Source organism: Geotrypetes seraphini, chromosome 4, assembly GCF_902459505.1.
Source record: "Geotrypetes seraphini chromosome 4, aGeoSer1.1, whole genome shotgun sequence".
NCBI classification, from domain to species: Eukaryota; Metazoa; Chordata; class Amphibia; order Gymnophiona; family Dermophiidae; genus Geotrypetes; species Geotrypetes seraphini.
In genome coordinates this window covers 40,779,209-40,797,420 of record NC_047087.1, presented here as the reverse complement: position 1 = coordinate 40,797,420, position 18,212 = coordinate 40,779,209, and the positions used below count along the sequence as shown (strand labels likewise).

At 40.2% G+C, this 18,212-nt stretch overlaps 1 protein-coding gene across 3 annotated transcripts in view; it reads right to left on the bottom strand.

Annotated features, from left to right (window-relative positions):
• Positions 1–18,212, bottom strand: part of CEP89 (centrosomal protein 89) — a 182,446-nt gene that overhangs the window by 16,260 nt on the left and 147,974 nt on the right. For all 3 annotated transcript variants that reach the window (XM_033942233.1, XM_033942232.1, XM_033942235.1), the window contains exon 16: positions 12,672–12,761. In XM_033942233.1, the coding sequence (XP_033798124.1) occupies positions 12,672–12,761 (90 nt within the window). The remainder of the gene's footprint in view (positions 1–12,671; positions 12,762–18,212) is intronic.

The window sequence follows — 18,212 nt, the reverse complement described above, 5'->3', positions numbered from 1 at the left end:
TTTTTTTTTTTTTGGAAAGTAAAAATAAGGAATCAGAAAAGAAAAGAGAATAAAACCGAAAAAATTTTACGCGAGCGGGAAGGTAGAAACTCGTTTTTCAACGGCCGTTGAAAACACATGCGTCTTCTTCGCTCTGCGGAAACAAAGAAACTGGGGACCACGCTCTCATCCGTCGGGCGGGAAGGCACTCGCGCATGTGCGGTGCGGCCAACTAGAACTTTCTAGTTAAAAGTGTCCGTACCGGGGCTCCGTCGGTGACGTCACCCATACGTTAAGAATATGCTGCCTGCTTGTCCTGGGATAATATAAGTTATCAGGAATAAATGATGCCACCTGAGTATATTGTAAAACATCCCTCATATGCATCTTCAGGAGATTTTTTTGCTCTAGCCAAATTCTCCATCTTTTCCATATGATTATGTAAAGATAAGTTATCTTTAATATTAGAAATAGCATTTTTTTGCAAAACATCCACAGAGTTATTACATTACATTAGGGATTTCTATTCCGCCATTACCTTGCAGTTCAAGGCAGATTACAAAAGAATTATCCAAGATGTATTACAACAAGAACTTACAAAAAAAAAAAAAAAAAATTGGTCATTTTCAAAAGGAGTAAGAAATGGGTAAGGTTATTTATTTGGGGTAGTTGGCTTTAGTGAGAGGTGGAGTTTGAGACTTGCGGTATTATCTCTTTTTTTAGAGTTTTCTTGAAGAGTATGGTCTTTATTTCTTTTCTAAAAGTCTTGTAGTCGAGGGATGCCATCAGTAGATTGGCGATTTGGTTGTCTAGTTTGGCTGCTTGAGTGGCCAGGAGGCCATCATATAGTTTTTTTCCGTTTGACCTCCTTAATTGGGGGGTATGAGAATGGGGTGTGAGTTTTCCTATGTCTAGTTGCGGTGTTGTAGATGAGGCGGTTATTCAGGTAGTTTGGACTGTCTCCGTATAAAGTCTTAAATAGTAGGCAGTAGAATTTAAATTGTATTCTTGTTACCTACTTTATATAAGCGAGAAGTAAGTAAAGATAACTGATTTTGTTGCTCGTTAACTTTAACTGATACATCAGATGAAAATTGACAGAGATTAGTAACTGTGCTCTGTAATGAGGACTCTATCCTATTCACAACCAGCCAGACATCATTAAGAGAAATTACTTTGTCCTTGGGTACAGAGTCTTGGTTTGACTCTATCACCATCTGGACTGGAGTCAGAATTTTCATTCCCTGAGAAGATATATTTGTTTGTTGTATATCCGTACTCACATTTGGTGAAAGTATTTGTTCTGGAGGTAAAACTGTCTCCTTTTCAAAAACAGAGACAGAACTCCCAGTAGAATTCATTGCTGGTTGAAGAGGTGGGGACGGTTCGCCCCAGGAGAGAGATGCAGTAAGTGGAGATGGAACCATCCTGTTCACTAACATTGGTGGTGTTAAAGACTGGAAATGGCGATCTATTAATGAGTAAGAATCATTTTTCCCAAAATAATACAAATGTAAGGAAGGGGGATAGTTTTTGATTTTTTATTACTTGAATTGATTAGATCAAAGAACCTTGATGTATATGCTATGTGATATTTTTGTTTATATAATATATTGTGATTGGATAGAATATGATAGGGGTGGGAGGGTGGGGGTTAAATGTGATTATTTTATGTGCATTTTGATAAAAAATCAAGTGATGTTTATAAGTTCAAATGTTAATTTGTGATACACTTGTTGTAAGTTGTAAAATGAATAAGGATTAAAAAAAAAAAGAAATGGTGATCTATTGGCTCTATCAAAGGCAAAGACGATACTATTTTTGCCTTTCTTTTTCCCATTTTGTTAGGAAATTACTCTCCTGCCCTCTGCTCCTCTAGGGCTCCAAAGGGGCGTGTCCTGCCCTTTTGGCCACACCCCTTTGGACACGCGACTGCGGGACGCGTACCACGGCTCCCCTCGATCTTTATGGAGCCTCCAAGGACCCCTCTCGTTGCGCTGGACGCCGGGACTGTTGCGGCTTCTGCCTGCCTCGGATGATTTGTAAAGTGCTGCTTGCAGCACTGGCGGCTCCCTCCTCACAGCTCCCTTGATCTTTATGGAGCCTCCAAGGACCCCTCTTGTCGCGCTGGACACCGGGACTGCTGTGGCTTCTGCCTGCCTCGGATGATTTGTAAAGTGCTGCTTGCAGCACTGGCGGCTCCCTCCTCACAGCTCCCTTGATCTTTATGGAGCCTCCAAGGACCCCCTCTTGTCGCGCTGGACACCGGGACTGCTGTGGCTTCTGCCTGCCTCGGATGATTTGTAAAGTGCTGCTTGCGGCACTGGCGGCTCCCTCCTCACAGCTCCCTTGATCTTTATGGAGCCTCCAAGGACCCCTCTTGTTGCGCTGGACGCCAGGACTGCTGTGGCTTCTGCCTGCCTCGGGTGACTTGTAAAGTGCTGCTGGCGTTTTTTATTTATGCAATTCTTATTGGGATATTAACAGTGCACTGTACTTTTTATTATAACCCTTAATTTTGGCTAAACTATATAGCAACATCCAATATATAAAACTTAAAACAAAGGTCTCAATCTAGGACGAATTTTGCATTAGTGGCACATGCTTAGCTGCAATAATAGGTCAAGAGAATCTGTGCTTGAGAATCTATGCATGTACAGTACATATTAATTTAAGAAGACAAGATCCTGATCCTGAACAATTTCTTTTTCCTATAGTATAAACCATTATTTTCTCAGACTTGAAATCACACTTTCATCTTAACAAAGGCTTTAAAAAAAAAAAATTTTGGTGGCTTAGCGCGCACACAAAATGTTTGTGTGATCGCAGCGCTCCTCTTACCTGGGCAACCGTTGAATAAATAAAGATTTCCTTTTAAACTGTTTTCGGCTGAAAACATCGGAGAGGATAGCGGGAGCATGGCGAGCACCCGACAGAGTAAGAGTGAAACCGAAGGGGCTGTGAAAAGGCAGAAGCAGGATCAAATTACCCCGAGTAAGGTTCCGCTTCCTGCTGATGTATCAGAGGAGTTAAGCAAAGCTGAAGTTATGGGGAAACTGAGGCAAATCAAACAAATGCTGACAGAGACTGTGAGTAATATGGCAGAACTGAAGGAAGAAATCCTGAATATACACAGACAAATGGAAGTAGCTAATAAAAGAACAACAGAGTTAGAAGTTAAAATGGAGAGCTTAGAATGTGAAGGAAAAAGATGCAAAAATGACAGTTTGGAAATAATTCAATTGAAAAGTCAGCTGGAAGATTACGAAAACCGTGGAAGAAGAAAGAATATAAAACTTTTTGGAATACAGGAAAATTTGGAAGGGAAAAATGCAATACGGTTTTTAGAAAATTTAATTCCTAGATTATTGCAGTTGGATTTCAAACAGCCTTTGGAAATAGAACGGGCACACAGGATTCCAATAAAGAGTCTGGAAAATCAAGGGAGACCAAGACCATTAATATTCAAGATGTTAAGATACCAGCAAGCAATAGAAATTTTAAATGCTGCCAAAAAAAGATAAAAACTTAAACTATAAAGGATCCAAAATATGGTTTTTACCAGACTTTGCTAAAAATACAGCAAATATTAGGAAGAAATTCCTTGATCTAAGATCTCAATTAAAGGAAAAAGGATATAAGTATGGGTTATATTACCCAGCAAAAATGAGGGTATCTTGTGGGGATAAATCTTTGTATTTTGTTGATCCGGAAAAACTAAAGACCTTTCTTTCAAAATCAGAACCTATGTCATTTTAGCACAATGGGTGTTGAAATGAAGGGATAAATACTAAGACTGGATTGGTGGATATTGAACAAAAAATTAAATATAAAGAACTATGGGACTTTTGTTTGTTGGAAAAAGAAGAATATGCAACAAAGAACAGGAAATAAAAATGAACAAGTGAAAAAGAAAATAAAAGAATGTAAAGAAGAAAGTAAAAAGAAGGATAGACTGGAAAGACATTAAAGTGAAGTTATTAGACTGAACTTTTAGGAGACTGAAAGATGGATGGTTGGAGTAAAGAATGAACAAGAAGGATTAAAGGACTGGACAAATTAACACAAAAGGAAAAGTGAAGACTGAATAGGAAAATAAATAGATGTGAAGAAGAAGAAAGCAGAACTGATAGACTAAAAGGATATTATTAAAAAAAAAAAAAAAATGAATGACAATTGCCAGTCAAAAGTCTTTAAGAGTGGATGGATGGAGATAAGAAATAAATATGAAAGTTCAGTTTATTTAATAAGTCAGAAAAGGAGAAAGTAAAGAATGAAAGGACAATAAGGAAAAGATTGCAGAATGGACTAATGATAGAAAGGACAAGTTATATGATATTTAAATGCAAGTAAAGGAAAGGAAAATGAATAATATAAAAGAAAGCTACATAAGAATTTATTGGTAGCTGAAGGAATGTAAAGATTGATGTTGTGATAATATAGTTTTAAAAAGATTGGATTTAATTTGGAGAAGAGGAAATATAAAAAGGGGGAAAAATAATTATTTTGAAAATGAAATACAAATGTTTAAATACAAATAGGGGATAAAAACTTATAAAATTGAAATTTTTTTAACAGAAATATATGAAGAGATGGATATTTGTTGTTGGATATTTAAAGGAGGATAGGAGAAGATGGATTAGATAATATAATATATAGGAAAATGATACTTTTTATTAAATATATGACTATGATAGAATTTTCTTGAATGAAATAAAATGTTGGGGGAATGAATTAGAGATTGATGAAATGATAAAAATGCATTAATGGAATGTTAGGAAATAAATATGGTTATGTGACTAAAGGTTAAATAATAGATAGAGAAATTAATTACTTTAAAATGGAAAAAAAAAAAAGAAAAAAGGTTTTATGATTAGAAGAGAGATATAATTAGATATATTGTGGAGAGGTAGTGAGTTTGTCTCAATAAAGGATAAAGGGGTTATTAATAAATATTGGTTGCCTGGGGGGGAGGGGGGAAGTTGGGATTACTGTCCAATGTGTGTCCTTAAGCAGTCATTATATTTTGGGGGGAGGGGGGGGGAAGAAGGTGGGTATTAAAGATATTACTAGGATGATTAAGGAAAAGATTAATAAGGGATTGGTTAATTTGGAGGTAAGAATGTGTGCCATGGGGAGAAGTTTTTTAGATCTTAGTTATGGAAGAAGGGAAGAGGAAGATTATGATAAGGAGTATAAAATATATTATGTCTTTTAAGATATTTTCTATTAATGTCAATGGCCTAAATCATGTAATCAAAAGGAAAAAGGTATTATCATTTTTAAAGAAGCAAAACGCGGATGTTTATTGTCTGCAGGAGACCCATCTTAATATAAAGGAATCACAGAAACTAATGGGTGGGTGGGTGAAAGAATGTTTTTTTGCTCCAGCAGAGGGTAAAAAAGCAGGAGTAGCAGTTCTTATAAATAAAAAGTGTATGGCCAATTTTAAGATACTAAATTCGGACCCACATGGAAGATGGCTACATGTTGATATAAGTATGGGAAATAATGCCCTGACGTTGTTCAATATATATGCCCCTAATTCGAATCAATCAGAATTCTTAAAAAAATTGCAGAATATGTTGTTACCACTGGCTGCTTCTAATTTAGTGGTGGCTGGAGATTTTAATGCTTTAATGGATCCATTAATGGATAAAAAACCAGGTAAAAGTATAAAATCTTTAGGTTTAGATAATTTGGTTCAATCATGTGATTTGAAGGATATATGGCGTATTCTTCATTTTAATGATCAGGAATTTTCATTTTGTTCACAGGTTCATAAATAATTTTCAAGAATAGATTATATTTTTATTTCATCACATAAGGTGCAGCAAGTGATTAAGGCTTCCATTGATCCCATTATCATTTCGGATCATGCGGGAGTATGGATAGATTTACAATTAGATCAATTAGAAAATAGAAGACCTCTTTGGAGATTTGATAATGCATTGCTTGTGGATGAAAAATTTTTGGAAAATTTTAAAACACAAATTAGTGATTTCTTTCAAATTAATTTAGTGGAAGATACATCTATTGAAAATGTATGGGACGCTTTTAAAGCGACTATGAGAGGTCATATTATATCATATTCGGCTTTTGTTAGGAAACAGATTAAAAAACAGTATATAGAGTTAGAAAAAGAAATTAAAATACTAGAAACTAAATTGGTAAGCAAATGGGAACATGATGTATTACAAGCTCTTTTGAAAGCAAAAGGTAAATATAACGAATTAGCTTCAAAAATGATAAGAAGAGACTTGTTTTCCAAACAGATAATGTATTATGGAAATTCTAATAAGGCGGGAAGATTATTGGCAAATTATCTTAAAGCAAAAAAAAGAAGAACTAACATTAATGGGATAAAAGATGATAATGGTATAATAACCAATCAAACGGATATAATTTTAAAGCAATTTCTAAAATTTTATAAGGACCTGTATTCTTCCGAGCCTTATTTGGAGAGGCAAAAAGATGGTAAAAATTTTTTAGATTTAATTATTGGACCTAAGGTTCCTGATCATATAAAACGGAGTTTAGATGAACCTATATCATTAAAAGAATTAGGAACAGCGTTGAGATCTCTTAGAGTTGGATCCGCTCCAGGTGGTGATGGTTATACAGTAGAATTTTATAAAACATTTCAAAATGTCCTTTCCCCATATTTACTAAATTTATATCAGACACAACTTATAAAAGGTGATATTAAAGGTACTATGGCTGAATCAATAGTAATTGTTTTGCCTAAGCCAAATAAAGATCCTACTTTGGTTTCAAACTACAGGCCTATATCTTTAATAAATGTGGATAATAAACTTTTGGCGAAAATTTTGGCTTTGAGATTAGCCAAAGCTCTCCCACATATTATAGACACGCATCAGATGGGTTTCGTTGCTAAAAGACATTCCTCTAATAACTCTAGATTATTGTTTCATATATTAAATTTATAAAAAAAAATGGATGAACCGGCTTTTACAGTTTCCTTGGATGCAGAAAAAGCGTTTGATAGGGTAGAATGGAATTTTATGTATCAGGCTTTAGAATGGTTTGGTATAGGTTCTGGATTTATACAAATGGTAAAAACATTGTATAGCTTCCCGATTGCAAGATTAAATATTAATAATATGATATCTGATGGTTTTCAATTGCAGAGGGGAGTTAGACAAGGTTGTCCTTTATCTCCTTTGTTATTTGATGTTATATTAGAACCCTTATTGTTAGCAATACAGCAAGCAAGGGGGATACAGGGTATTCCATATTCTGATATGGAATATAAAATTTTGGCTTATGCGGATGATATTTTACTTTATTTGAGGAATCCAGAGTCTACCTTATCTTGTCTACTGGAATTAATTGATATGTTTGGCAAATTTTCAGGTTATAAAATTAATTGGAGTAAGTCTGAACTTATACCTTTAAATGTTCATTGTGTAAAAGGATTATTTGACGCTTTTCCGTTCATATGGAAAGAAGAAGGATTTAAATATCTTGGCATTTAAGTTAAAAATACAATTGAAGATACAGTAAAAGAAAATGAAAAATTTGTATTGAAAAGAGTTATAGAGTTATGTGAGCAATGGAATCCGTTACATCTTTCTTGGTGGGGGAGAGTTCAAACTATTAAAATGATGATCTTGCCTGTAGTTTGCTACCAAATGAGTATGATACCTATTTATTTTCAGGGGTCCTTTTATAAAAAGCTTAATAGCATTTTAACGAAATTTCTTTGGCTTGGTAAAATGCATAGAATAGCTTTGGTATCTTTGCAAAAATCAATTAAGGAGGGAGGGGTAAATTTTCCAAATTTGGAATGTTATTTGGAATGATGATGAGAAAAAAAAGTCAAATTTCACCAGAAAATAACAAGCTTTTACTAGTCATGACAGGGGTTGCCATTCAGCATATAACCAATAACTGGAAGAATCATAGTTACCTTAATTATACATTTTGGTGGAATACAATTTGTCATATATTCAAAATGGAAAGAGTAATAGCAATACAAAGAGGGACATATCCTAAATTTATAAAAATATGGGGGCCATTGACAAAGTATTGTACTGAATGAATAGTAGGATTTATCTTCTTCTTTTCTTCTTGTCTTCTTTATGGCACACATGGAGGGGGGGTAGTGAAAATAATTTTACATAACATGTTATAATATAGTATACAATATGTATAAGGTGATTGGAAAGTACTTGAAGGGTGGGGGGTGGGAGAGGGGATAAAAAAATTTGTTCAGAATATTATGTAATAGATATAAAAGTGATATTGTATATTCATTAGTTGTAACTCAATATTTTGTACACTTTATGTAAAATATGAAAATGAATAAAGAAATATTAAAAAAAAAAAAAATTTCCTTTAACTATTGAAATATGATTTTTAAATAATTCATCCTAGGGAAAAAAAAACAACAACCCACTCATTTAAGAGGGGGTGCTGAAAAGTTCTTAGCCCAACCAAGAAGGGAATAATATGGAGCCATAAGAACATAAGAATAGCCTTACTGGGTCAGCCCAATGGGTCCATCAAGCCCAGTAGCCTATTCTCACAGTGGCCAAACTAGGTCACTGGTACCTAGCCAAAACCCAAGGCATAGCAATATTCCATGCTACCTATCCAGGACAAGCAGTGGCTTCCCCCATGCCTTTCTCAATAACCAACTATGGACTTTTCCTCAAGGAAATTGTCCAAACCTTTCTTAAAACCAGCTACGCAAGCCGCTCTTACCACAACCTCTGGTGTGAGCACGTTCCAGAGCTTAACTATTCTATGAGGGGAAAAATTTTTTTATGGAGTGAAAAAAATAAATAAATCGATCCACTTGTACCCGTTCTACTCCACTCAGGATTTTATTGACTTCAATCATATCTCCCCTCAGCCATCTCTTTTCCAAGCTGAAGAGCCCTAACCATTTTAGTCTTTCCATCCCCTTTATCATCTTGGTCGCTCTTCTTTGAACCTTTTCTAGCACCACTCTATCTTTCTTGAGATAAGGAGACCAGAATTGAACACAATACTTCAGATGAGGTTGCACCATGGAACGATATAGGGGCATTATAACATTCTTAGTCTTGTTAACCATCCCTTTTAAAATAATTCCTAGCATTCTATTTGCTTTTTTGGCTGCTGCCACACATTGGCGGATAGTTTCAGTATATTGTCTACGCTGACACCTAGATCTTTTTCTTGGGTGCTGACCCCTATAATGGACCCTAGCATCTGGTAACTATGAATTGGATTATTCTTCCCATGTGCATCACTTTGCATTTGTCCACATTAAATTTCATTTTTTACTTGGACGCCCATTCTTCCAATTTCCTAAGGTCTGCCTGCAATTTTTCACAATCTGCATGCATTTTAACAACTTTGAACAGTTTAGTGCAGGGGTGTCCAACCCCAGCCCTGTGAAGAATTTTGTGTGGCCCCACTCACGCTAGAGGACAATGTGGTGCTTTCCTCTGCAGTCCCCAGCTGTTTAACGTCTTGCCGGCTCCCTCCTCCGTCTTGCTGCAGCGTTCACTCAAAGCCACGGGCAGCGGCTCCTACGTGCATCCTGTGGCTGACCTGGAAGCGTTCCCTCTGATGTTGTGATGTCAGAGGGAACGCTTCCAGATCAGCTGCGGGTTAGCGCGTGGGAGCTGCTGCCCACGGCTTTGAGCAAACACTGTAAGATAGAGGAGGGAGCAGGAAAAAGGTAAACACCCATAGCCCAGAAGGGAGAAGGGCGTGAGACTTGAGAAGACGGGAGCACAAACTTAGGAAAAATGATGGAAGGAAGGAGGGAGCGACATGAACTTAGGACACAGAATGAAGGGAAAGATAGAGGGGAGTATGAGCCATAAGATGGAAGAATGGAGGGAGTGAGGGAAAGATATGCAGAGGTGAGGGAGATAATAGAAAGGGAGAATTGGGTGTCTGAGAGAGGGAAAGAGATGGTGCAATTGGGGAGATAATGAAAGAGGAGAACTGTTGGGCAGAGAGAGCAGGGACGGAGACAGAGAGAGAATTATTGGACATGGTGGTGGGAGAGGAGTGAGGTAGAGATGCATGGGCGCAGAGAGAAGGGGGAGAACATGCTGGGCCGAGGAAGCCTCCTGGATGTTGGGTTTTTTTTTTTTGGGGGGGGAGGGTATTAAGAGAAATGTCAGATTGGGCCTGGGGGCAGAGCTTATGGGGCCAGAAACAGAGGACAGAGAGAGAGATGGTGGGCAATGGTCTGAAGGGAGAGAAGTTGTACTTGGAGTGGTGTGGAGGAAGAGGAAAAGAGATACTTGAAAAGAGAACTGTTGGCAAGAGAAAGGAAGAAATGGTGGACCTGGGGAAGGGAGGCAGGCAGACAGGGGGAGAGATTGGATGGGGACAGTTGGGAAGAGAAAGGGAGAGAAGTTGGATCTAGGGATGGGAAAGGAGGGGAGAAATGTTAGGCCTGTGGATGGAAAGCAGAGAGATGCAGCATCTCTCTTTTTTTCTCCATTTCATTGTTCAGCATCAAGGGGGAAGAGAAGAAGAAAAACAGAAAAGAGAGGGAGCAAAATGGAGATAGAGGAGGAGAGATGGAACCATGGAAAGGTAGGAGGGAAGAGAGCTAGGATAAAATGATGCTAGGGGATGGAAAGAAAGGGACAGGGAATTATAGCCTGACCAGTGGAGAGAGGGAGGGGGATTCTGAAAATGGTGAGCCATGTGGATGAGGTCAAAAGGGAGATGACGAGCGAGAGAGCAGTGAATACAGTGGTAGAAATGTGGTAATGGGAAGTAGATAGAAGGGAATAGGAGGCTGGGAAAGGAGTTTGATAGGAAATGGGAGAGCTAGGGACTGAGAGAAGATGGAGACTTGAGAGGTAGCTGAACATTTAAAAAGAAGAAGGGTGAGAAAGAAGGCAAGATTTGAGTTGGCAGAGGCAGAAAGAAAATGTTAAGAAAGCTGAAAGGGAAAAATCAATATGTTGGAGATAGGTATAAGAAGGAAATGGAACGACAGAAGAGAAGAAAAAAATGGACAGCAGACACTGGAAAGAGAATTAGTTGAAGATAGACAAAAAGCAGAAAGAGAAACTGGGACCAAAATGATGAAAAAAAAACCATCCAGACAACAAGGTAGAAAAAAATTGTTTTATTTTGAATTTATTAACTGGAATATGTTAACTTTGGGATTTGTGCATCACAATTATTTTTGTATTCAGTGGTGTAGTCATATACAGCTGATTTGGGGGAGGAACAGGAGCCCCAAATTAGTGGATGGGCCCAAAGTTTCTCCCCGCCTGAGTGCAATTTATAAATACTTGAGTTAGTGGGGATTCCCAAACCCTGCCAACTGAAGACATCTTCCTCCAGTCTGGCAACTCAAACTCTCCAAGCTTTGCAGCCAATGGCAATATCCTCAATCTGCCCCTGCTATATAGTCTACTTACGGAATCTTGACAAAGGGACTGATTAAAAAATGAAGACTATGGGCTAGATTCACTAACATTAGTGACTCAATCGCTGTTGACCGATTCTCTAGCTGATTTTCCAACAGTGATTGATTCACTATTAAGTCTGCACGCAAATGATATCATTTGGATGCAAACCCACAGACTCACTCGCTCAGTGAACGATTCAGACATGTACAGAGCCCTAACAGTAGTGACAAGGGGCAGCCTCCTGTCACTGCTGTCAGGGCTTCTGCCAGGTTGTTGTTTTTTTTTTCATGGCACAGATATTTTGCGTGTATTACACATGCAAAATATCTGTCCCATTAAAAAAAAATCCCCCAACACCGGCCTTCCCCCAATGATCCCTGACAAACACGCCCCCATGACACACGGCAACCCACAATTGGCAAGAGAGATGTCGGGGGGGGGGGGGGTTCTTTTCCTTTTTTTATTGGGCAGATATTTTGCGTATGTAATACACGCAAAATATCTGTGCCATTGCAAAAAAAATGAAAAAACAGACAGGCAAACCTGTTGGTAACACAGTTACCGACAGGTCTACACCAGTCGGGTTTTAGGATCATAAAATCCAATGTAAAATAGCCAAGCAAATGTAAGTGAATCAATTGCTTGGCTATTTTGCATGGGGGTTTTACTAATTTGCTTGGCTGGATCAGAAAATGGGCGATTTGAGGGGAAAAACACGTGGTGGGTCATTTTGTGAATCGGGTCGGTTAGCAGCGATCGTTGCTAAACCTGTGAAAACAGAGTATGGCACCTCAGCTTGTGCATGATGTACCTGAAGCGCATAGATGAATGGATAGGGGACATTGCCTGGTGACCCAAGATGTGTTTGATTGTAGGTAAATGTATTTTGCAAAGTTGGACCACTGTGGACTCCCATGCTTTTTGGTACTGACAAAATTAGTGGCATCAGATAATAAACTGGGAAGTTAGAAACACCAGAGGGACATGGAAAAGAAAGACATTATTTTTGAAATTCTGGGATCCATATATACAAAAGTTGCATCCCAAGGGGTGTAACAAGTTATTATGTTAAAAACTGAATATGAGACAGGATAGCTGAATGGACAACACTGAAGACTGTCTTGACGTGACAGTTTGGGGGGAGGGAGATGTTGTGTTATAACTAATGATGTGATGTTCATATGGTACTGTAATGTGGACTTGCACTTAATAAAATGATTGCTGAAATATAAAAAAGGAAGCCTTACTAAGTCAAGCCAGATTTAAATTTATAAAATGGCTACTTACCTTGACTTTTTCTTCTAATTTCCCCAAGTGCAAATTCCCCTCAATAATTTTGTTTAGAACGCTGTGCTTTTCAGTTTCTAATCCTTTAGCCTGCAAAAAATAAAACGACTTACAAAAACCTCTGAAATCTCAACAACTGTACAAGAGCAAATAGAAAATGAAACTTTATTTAAACTGGAAAACTGGTGAGTCAAGTCTCAAATGCAGAAAAACATAGTTTTATATTCTATATATTTGCAAATTGTGATAACTGCAGATAAATATCAAAGCTTATCTAGCCTGCTCATGTTCCAGATTAGAAGAAACTAAGGCCTAGATTCACTAACCTGCCCAAATCGGAACAATCCATTTCTGATTCGGGCAGGTCCGACTGATTCACAAATCAGTCGTATTCAAATGAGGCGATCGGAGGAACACTCCCATTTGCGAGCAAGGATTGCAAATGTGCGATCCCCGCTCATGCACAGCCCCTGACTGTAATGACAGGAGAAGCAGCCTCCTGTCACTGCTGTCATGGCTTGTAAATTTATTTTTTTTTAAATCGGGCACATATTTTGCATGTTTTACACAAGCAAAATATCTGCTTGTTAAAAAAAATAAATAAAATAAAGCCCCCCCCCGAACTGCTTTCTCCCTCCCCAAACCCCTATAAAATGCCCCCCCTCCCCAAACGCAGCCCCGCTAGGCCGGCAGGACGGACGGCCGGGCCTGGCCCACCCACTCTCCCTACCTTTAAGAATCGGTGCTCATTCCCTCCTGCTCCAGGCCTCCTCCGAGCACAGCAAGATGACCGGGCAAGGCCCACCCCCTCTCCGTACCTTAATATTGTTGGGAGCCAGTAAGGAAGTCGCTGAGTGCCGAGAAGCAGCGCCAAATCACGCTGCTGCTTGTGCTGCTCAGATGAGGAAATTCGATCGCACAGCCGGTTAGCAGTGGGGCAGGAGTTTGAAAAGCTTGGTCCTGCCCGCTGCACCTCCACCATGGATCGGCAGAGGTATGAAGATAGGGCCGGGAAGGGGTGACGACGACAGAGGGCAGAGCCTGGGAGGAAGAGTGCAGACTGCAGAGTCTAACAGGGGAAGGAAAGAAAGGTGCTGGGGCAGTGCCTGACAGGGGAGGGATGGAGGGAAGGGGGCTGGGTGCAAAGCCAGGGAGGGGCTTGGTGTAGAGCCTGACAGGGCAGGACACTTGAATATTAAACCACCCGGCTTATATTTTGGAGGGGTCTCGACTAGAGAGTTGCGCGGGGACAGAAATCCCACCTGTCCCCGCCAAAGTCCCACCCGTCCCCACCCGTCCCCGTGAGGAATCCCACCCGTCCTCACCCGTCCCCGTGAGGAATCCCTCCGTCCCCACCCGTTCCCGCGAGGAATCCCCTCCGTCCCCACCCGTCCCCGCGAGGAATCCCCTCCGTCCCCACCCATCTATATAAACTTCAGAAATAGTTATTTCATTTAATTATGCTACTGAATTAAAGGCTCTGGTAGAAACCCATTTACAAATAAGCAAAAAGACTTTATTAATTTGAAAATATTAATTGGGAAGAATACATACTTTGCAAATGGGTTTCTACCAGAGCCTCTAATGTTTATAAATTTTTATCAACACAACTAATATACTACTTTATCCTGAAGCAAAATTAAAAAAAAGAAATATAATTCTTTTCCTACCTTTGTTGCCTGGTTTCTGCTTTCCTCATGTTCTCATTCAATTCCTTCCATCCACTGTCTCTCTTCCTTCTGCATCTTCCATTTGCTCTGTTACTGTGCCTCTCCCTTTCTTCCCCCTTCCAAATTGGTCTGGCACCCATCTTCTTCTCTCCGCTCCCCCCATAGTCTGGCATCTGTCTTCTTCCCTGCCAGCGTCTTCTCCCTACTCTCTCTTCCCCATTTCCTTTCAGCGTCCTTCTCCCCCCATCTTCCCCATGTCCTGTCAGCGTCCTTCTCCCCCCTCCGTCTTCCACAAGTGCTTTCAGAGTCCTTCCCCCCCCCCGCCCTTCCCATGGCCTTTCAGCGTCCTTCTCCACCCCTTTGTATTCCCCATGTGCTTTCAGCGTCCTTCTCCCTCCTCTGTCTTCAAGTGCTTTCAGAGTCCTTCCCCCCTCCTCCCGTCTTCCCCATGGCCTTTCAGCGTCCTTCTCCCCACTCCTTCTCTACCGCCCCGGGTGCAGCACAGACGGCCAGGTCCCCTTACTTTTGTGGCACTTCCCCGACCGACTGACAACAGCCCCAGTCCGACAAACCTCCCTGCCCTTAACTGCGAATCTAAATTACCTTATTACAGCTGCTGTAAGAAGATAATTTAGATTCGCGGCTACAGGGCAGGGAGGATTGTCGGACCGGGGCTGTTGTCGGTCGGTCGGGGAAGTGCCACAAAAGTAAGGGGACCTGGCCGGCTGTGCTGCAACCGGGGCGGGGTGTGGCGGGGCGGACCGCCCCCTCCCTTGGTAGCCACTCGAACCGCGAGGCTACTCTCCTCCTTACCTGCACTGCCTGCAGCACAGAGCCAAACGGAAGTCTTCCCGACGTCAGCGCTGACGTCGGGAAGACTTCCGTTCGGCTCTGTGCTGCAAGCAGAGAAGGTAGGGAGAAGAGCCGCGCGACTGAGTACATCCAGCCCCGCAGGAACCCCGCGACCCTCGGAGGCGTCCCCACGGGATCCCCGCGACCCTAGGGGGCGTCCCCACGGGATCCCCGCGACCCAAAGGGGGAACCCGCGGGTCCCGCGGGATTCCCTTCGTCCCCGTTCCCGTGCAGCTCTCTAGTCTCGACTTCTATTCGAGTATATACAGTATATCGAATTCACAAAAGATGTCAATGGGCCCCAAACTAACTTGAATATCTTAATATGCCCCAGCATATCCGCATTCATCGTCTCATACTTATAACAAACATAAATTCACCCACCAAAAAGGAAAACTAAGGCGATCCCAATTTTTCCAATTGCAAGTAACCATTTGCATGGCTATCCCGGTCATAATAAGGAAAAGCAGACATTTATATCTATCCAGTATCAGTAACGCGACATAGTTCACGGGCGGACAAGGTTGAAGCAGCCTGTTAGAGTGTTGCCGGCCTGATGCTGCTTAGGGAGGTAAGTAGGACTCACTGCTGGATTCTGATGGGAGGGAGGGAAGGATGGGGATTCGGCTGTATCGTGGTTGCGGGTGCTCAGGGGGGGGTGCTCGTTCAAGGGTCCTTCTGCATGAGGGATGGGAGGGAGGGAAAGGAAGCTGGGCAAGGGTCCTGCGGCACAAGGGATGGGAGGGGAGGAAAGATGCTGCACATGTGGAGGAGAGAAAGGAAAGAGGAAGAATTGTGGCAAAGGAGAGGAAGAGAGAGATGATCATGTATATACCCCGAAAATAAGACCTAGTGCCTTTTTTGGGCCTAAAATTAATATAAGGCTGTCTTATTTTCGGGGAAAACATGGTACATGGTTTATGTTGGCATAAAATTTTTTTTTAATTCACATTGTCACTCTCATTGGTGTTATACCGTTATATTTTATTCGCAGCTTTTAGTATGGGTTTTAGTTTTTTCATGCGCGGTCCATCGGCAGCATAGTCTTTTCATGGGGCTAGCCAATCATATGTACTAATTCATATTTTCGTTTAGTACATCATGTTTGGTTTAAATGTGACACTGCCCACCCTTTTTTAGTTATCACATCCTCCCCAAGGCACGTTTTGTCTGGGAGTCGAAGTGGTCTTAGCCATGAGTTTTTTACATTTTGGTTTTTTTTCTAAACTCTACTACATTGGTTCTTCTAACATTCCCTGTAATCTTTTACATTGGCTGTTCTTCCTTTTCTTTTTGGTTTGTGTTTCTTTTGTAAGCGCTGAATGGCATCTTTTCATGATGCTGTTTGCAGTATTCCTGTTTTTGATAACCTAGTTCCCTCTTCACTGTATTAACAATATCACTGTTTCAAGTTTGATTTATTTGCCCTTTTTTTATTTAATTTCTGTTGTGGGGATTTTGCTGCACGACTCATCTGGCTTGATTTATATTGTCTATTTTATCACATATACTCATTTGGCCATTTTGCATGTTTGTTTAATATGGGATTTTTTTTCACTATTTTTATTTAGGTATGTCAGTTTCTTTAAGTCATATAACTATTGGTCTATCCTTACCTTCTCAGCTACTACTTTTTAGAACTAAAATGACCTTCTTTTCCTCTTACTTTTACTTACTAGCCTCACAAAAAAATTTGTTGCTCTTATAATTACTCCTTTCGGTTTTGTCCACTGTATTTCCACTCCTTCCAGACGTTCCCATCTAGACAATTCCTTGACGCAATCCCCCATCCGAACAAAGTTAGTTTTTTAAAAGTCTAGAACCTTTTGCTTTTGAATGAGCCCTCTCTATACCCATCTTAATATTAAAACGTACAATGCAGTGATCACTGGATGCCAGATGATCACTCAAAGTAACATCAGAAACACTTTCCCCGTTTGTAAGCACTAAGTCAAGTATGACCTCTTCCTGCGTGAGTTCCATTAGCAACTGCTGGAACAGTTCTCCTTGTAGAGAATCCAGGATCTCCCTACTTCTAGAAGACCCCACAATGATACCCCAATCAACATCCGGCATGTTAAAATCACCAATTAGCAAAACTTCCCCTTTTTTTAGATAAATTCTGAATTTAAAAAGGATATAGAGCAGCTTTTAAACAAGAAACTGAGGGAAGGCCAACAGTCAGTCGCTCAAAAGAATATGGTTCGAACAAGGTATCTTTAAAAGATATCATAAAAGGGAAGATAAAGCATCCCAATAGCGAGATTGCAATACAGGCCACAGTAGACCATGTTTCCTTAAATATAGAGCAGGTTGATTTTAAAGATTGTAAATAATCCATGCTAACTGCTGAGCAAATTATAAACAGATATGACAAAAATTGTTTGATATGTCTGTATGTAAATGCCAGAAGCCTAAGAAACAAGATGGGAGAGATTTAGAATAAGAGCTATAATAAGCATCTCTGAGACCTGGTGGAAGGAAGAAAACCAATGGGACACTGCCATACTAGGATATAATCTATATTACAGTGATAGGGTGGATCGAATTGATGAAGATGTAGCGTTATATGTTAAGGAGAGCCTTGAATCGAATGGACTGAAAATTCTACAGGAGCAGAAACACCTTGGAATTCCTATGGGTAGAAATTCCATGTGTAAAGGGGAAAAGGATACTGATAGGAGTATACAACCATCTGCCTGACCACGATGAACAGACAGATGCTGAAATGTTAGGAGAAATTAGGGAAGCTAACAAATTGGGTAACACAATAATAATGGGTGATTTCAACTACCCCAATATTGACTGGGTGAATGTAACATCAGGGCATGCTAGGGAGATAAAATTCCTTGATGAAATCAAGGTCTGTTTTATGGAATAGCAGATTCAGGAACAACAAGAGGCAAAGCAATTCTAGACCTAGTTGGTGCAGGAAGTTGTGGTGCTGGGGGTCACTTGATAACAGTGACCATAACATGATCAGATCTCATATAATCCATGGAATAAGTTCACACAGGGA